The sequence below is a fragment of the Micropterus dolomieu genome, linkage group LG01 (assembly GCF_021292245.1).
Source record: "Micropterus dolomieu isolate WLL.071019.BEF.003 ecotype Adirondacks linkage group LG01, ASM2129224v1, whole genome shotgun sequence".
Taxonomy (NCBI): Eukaryota; Metazoa; Chordata; class Actinopteri; order Centrarchiformes; family Centrarchidae; genus Micropterus; species Micropterus dolomieu.
Window position 1 is genome coordinate 30,272,273 of NC_060150.1, and position 4,310 is coordinate 30,276,582.

General features: G+C 38.6%; 1 protein-coding gene across 1 annotated transcript in view; it reads right to left on the bottom strand.

Annotated features, from left to right (window-relative positions):
• Positions 1 to 2,520: 2,520 nt before the first annotated feature.
• The window catches only part of LOC123980113 (myosin-6-like), an 18,029-nt gene continuing 16,239 nt past the window's right edge, over positions 2,521 to 4,310 (bottom strand). The window contains exons 37-43 of the mRNA XM_046064346.1: positions 4,155 to 4,301; positions 3,856 to 4,059; positions 3,464 to 3,760; positions 3,251 to 3,355; positions 3,057 to 3,152; positions 2,811 to 2,945; positions 2,521 to 2,651 (exon numbers count right to left, since the gene is read on the bottom strand). Of these exons, the coding sequence (XP_045920302.1) occupies positions 2,631 to 2,651; positions 2,811 to 2,945; positions 3,057 to 3,152; positions 3,251 to 3,355; positions 3,464 to 3,760; positions 3,856 to 4,059; positions 4,155 to 4,301 (1,005 nt within the window). The 3' untranslated portion in view covers positions 2,521 to 2,630. The remainder of the gene's footprint in view (positions 2,652 to 2,810; positions 2,946 to 3,056; positions 3,153 to 3,250; positions 3,356 to 3,463; positions 3,761 to 3,855; positions 4,060 to 4,154; positions 4,302 to 4,310) is intronic.

Here is a 4,310-nt window from a genome sequence, read left to right on the forward strand (position 1 = left end):
TAATGCTTTTGGATTTATGTTTGTGTTAAATTTGTGTTTCTGCTTAACAAATTTGTGTTTTTTTGTTGCTGTGTTTCCCATCGCTTATTTGCATGCCATAATAAGTTAAAAGGTATGCTGAGGATTGGCATGACAAACAGAAGACTTGTTGCCCGAGGCTACATTCCCGTCTGCAGGGAGTTTTTTAATAAACTAACGAACTATATTATTCACAGTGCTTTGCTGGATGCTATCTACTTTATATTGTGTCTGCTATAGGTGGGGCTGTTCACATTATTCAAGTGGGTGTTCCCTTTTGTTCTTAGCTGTGGCAACACAAACTGTTATGGTGATGGTTAGATAAAACGTCCATTAGACTAGGTGTACTGAGTTTAATCTTTATTGCATGTGGATGTTTCCTGGCAGTGTACTTTGTATGCTGTATGTTCTCTTCTCTGTATGATTTTCACCAGAGAGACATTCACACTGAGACAACACAATTTGCTTCGTATTATTAGCCATGACATAAGCTGGGAAAGGCCTGGGTCCTTCACATCATACGTCATGTTCTTCAGAGCAAAGATGAATCTGTTTTTCCATGTTATGTCATCGTAAGAAAAGTGCAGTACTGGTTACATCCAACCCTGGGTTCTCTTGAGTAAAGACTTGTTGCTGAGTTTATGGGTGGTACAACACAGAGCTTATCTTGTGTTTTGTACAGTAATAAAGACCACAAGAAACAGTATTTATGGGCTGCAATAGGCTACTGATTTGGTCTTTAGGAATGTAGTGGGATTTACTTGGCTTGTTAACTGAATGTGTGACATTTATTTGTTTTTTTTTGCATGCAAAAACTTCTTAACTTAATTCTTACTTTAAGGTAAACAAATCAACAACCCAAATTAAATTAAGTTGATCCTAATAAGAAAGAAACCATTTTATCAAATGCTTTGAAGAAAAAGTAAGATTTGAGATCTCATTACATAAAGCTGTTACGCTGCAGGCTGTGTATGAAAGCTACAAAATGTACACGGCAGCAGTATCAGCTTGCTTCAATTAACAATAAACAGGTTTATTTTCACATGAGAGATTGCAGCACAGGGCATGGTCATGGTGTGGCATCAAACAACCAGGGTACATCCATGTATATTCGGGCTGTGCAGACCATATAGCAGGTACAGTTGTTCAAAGTAAACAAAATAGGTTACCAAACAAGGGGAACTGCTTTGAACACTAATTTAAAGCTCTATTATAACAATATTATCATACTTATCATACATATTCTTATGAAATGATGTAGTGTGATTTATTTTTTTAAGATACAAAAAGCAAATAACTGCTCCCTTCCTTTTTGTTTGTTTGGTTGATAATCCTATTTAGTTAAACACAGAGATGTAATATAATTTCAACATGTAATCAATGAATATGTTACAGCACAGTAACTTCTCTCCAGCCTTATTCCACTGTATTACGGTGTAATTGCACCGTAATACTCGGTGATATCTCTAAACCAAATCCAAGTATTGAATTTGTTACACAGTAAGAAATCTATTTTAAATGTAATTAACAAAAGTGATTTTGCTCCTCTGAATGATGTTTGTCATTATTATTGCACATTAACCACTGCACTGGACATGAGTGACTCCTTATATATGACTTCATGATTTAATAAGATATGCACTCAAGAATTTATGAATGTTTCATTGTGACAATTGTGGTCATAAGTATATTATAAAATTACCATGAATCTCATAACAAATGTTTAACACTGGAAACTGAAACTGGATTTTATTGATTTTCCTTAATTTACTATTATCCTATCCTCATTATCAGGGAGAAATAAATTATTGTGAGTGGAGCTCTTTGACCATCTAGTGGTGGCTGAGCGTAGTTCACTTCAGCTGTTTATGTCTGTAAGCTATTGGTCACCTGGTTTACATATTTACTTTTTTAGGTAGAATAATCATGTACAGCATAGGGGCATATCACATTTACCGCTATGTTTGCAGTATGAGAAACAGTATTAACTGAACTGACTTAAAGGTTCATGGTTTAAGGTCATGTGACCTACCTCCAATATCTTGATTATAAAGTGAAATGCCGTGAGCAGCTTTTTGCAGTCATGATTAGAGGAGATAAATGACACCTATCATGCACAACTCTTTCTAATCAGTTTGACTTTTTCTGACCTTCATCTAATCTTTACCCACTCATGATGCTTAATAAGTCTCGTGAGTGGTCTCAAAGACTGCTGCAGCTGTTTTGAGCTTGGCTTTGTTGGGGCTCAGTCTCAGCTGTGCAGGATATTGTCTTACAAAAGGAGTAAATATTTGAACTCTTCCACTGTTCTCATGTCTAAACATGAAGAGAAACTCAGTTTTCATTTTGTCATTAGGATACTGTTGCTAGGGGGGGCTGCATTAGTTTTTAATACAGTTGCTACCTCAGTGCAGTTATTTGTAGTGTGGTGGTGTAGTTCTTAGTCTTTTCTTTAAATAATTTTCCTCCAGGTATGAAGGTATAAAATACAAGAAACATGAACAGTTTTGCATTCAAATGCATTTAATCAGTATTCCACTCATGTTGCATGAAGAATAAAGGAACTAAAATACTACAATTAAAATATATCCTTGAAGATCCCATTTAAGGCTTCACTCTTCATCGAGTGCTTTCTATACAAAGAAAGAAAAAAGTTAGATCATCTTTAATTTTTTATTCCTGCCATATCAGTTACTCAGTTAATTAAAGTTACTCGCTGTGCATTTTATGATTCCAGGATTCCAAGATATAGTTACTAAATAAAAGTTGCATTATTTGGACTGATTACTGACCTTGGCACCAGAATCACGGCTCTTTGCTCTCAATTTGTTGACCTGAGACTCTGCGATGTCAGCCCTCTCCTCTGCTTCCTCAAGCTCATGCTGTAGCTTGCGCAATTTGCCCAGATTTGAATTGGACTGTTCCTCCTAAAAAAACATGATTAATGGTGGATTGTTCAAGTATGGCTATAACACAAGCTGATCCATAAAAATTACTTAGTGAATTTTAATGAAGTGTCCTGTCATATTTTCACTTACAGCCTCCTCTGCAGTTCGCTTGTAGGATTTAACTTTCATTTGCAGCTTATCCACCAGGTCTTGCAGACGGTTTATATTCTTTTTGTCCTCCTCTGTCTGTTTAATAATTACACCACACATATTACTTGTTTAAGCATGAGCTTTTATCTTTTGGTGAATGTTTATCACATTGTCATTGTGTTTGTAGTGTATACCTGGTAGGTGAGCTCTTTGATGCGCCTCTCGTACTTGCGGATACCTTTCACTGATTCACTGCTTTTCCTTTGCTCCATATCCACCTCATTTTCCAGTTCTCTCACCTTGAAAAGAACCGTTATGGATGCAGATTTATAAATTTGTTGAAGCCAGATATCCTGTGTTGTAGATTAGTACTTAAAGGCAATATAGTGGAAGTTAGAAATACTCACCCTGGCCTCCAGCTTCTGGACCTGCTTCTTGCCACCTTTCATGGCTATTTGCTCAGCTTCATCCAGACGGTGCTGCAGGTCTTTGATGGTTTGTTCCATGTTTTTCTTCATACGCTCCAGGTGAGAGCTGGTGTCCTGTTCCTTCTTCAGCTCCTCTGCCATCATGGCAGCATCAGTTATGGCCTTCTTCGCCTTCTCCTCAGCATTTCGGCACTCCTGCACCGCCTCCTCCACCTCACTCTGAAGCTGGGTGGTGTCTCCCTCCAGCTTCTTCTTCTGGTTCAGCAGGCTGGTGTTCTGCACAGAATAGTTTTACAGTAAACACTTGTAGAAAGAACGTGGACATATTAGCATATTATTACACTGTAAAGTGATTACCGATTTGGACATACCTGAGAGTGCAGCAGCTGAACTCTCTCACTGACATCAAGCAGTTCCTGCTCTGCCAGTTTACGACCTCTCTCAGTCTGCTCCACCACAGACCTCAGCTCATCAAGTTCAGCCTGCAGCAAGTTATTACGTCTCTCCACAATGGCAATGTTCTCCTTCAGATCCTCATTGGCACGAAGAGCATCATCCAGCTGCAGCTGCAAGTCCTGTCAGGAACAATAATAACATTCTTTCTATCCTTAAATGGAAAGGAAACAATCTCCAAGCATGCTCCCATCATTGGTACGACGTACGGACTTACCTTCAGATGAGCATGGACTCCCTTGAGCTGCTTCTGAGCCTCTGCTGCCTGCCTGTTGGCCTGGCTCAGCTGGATCTCCATCTCATTGAGATCTCCCTCCATCTTCTTTTTTACCCTGAGAGCCTCGTTTCTGCTGCGAGTCTCGGCCTCCAGGGA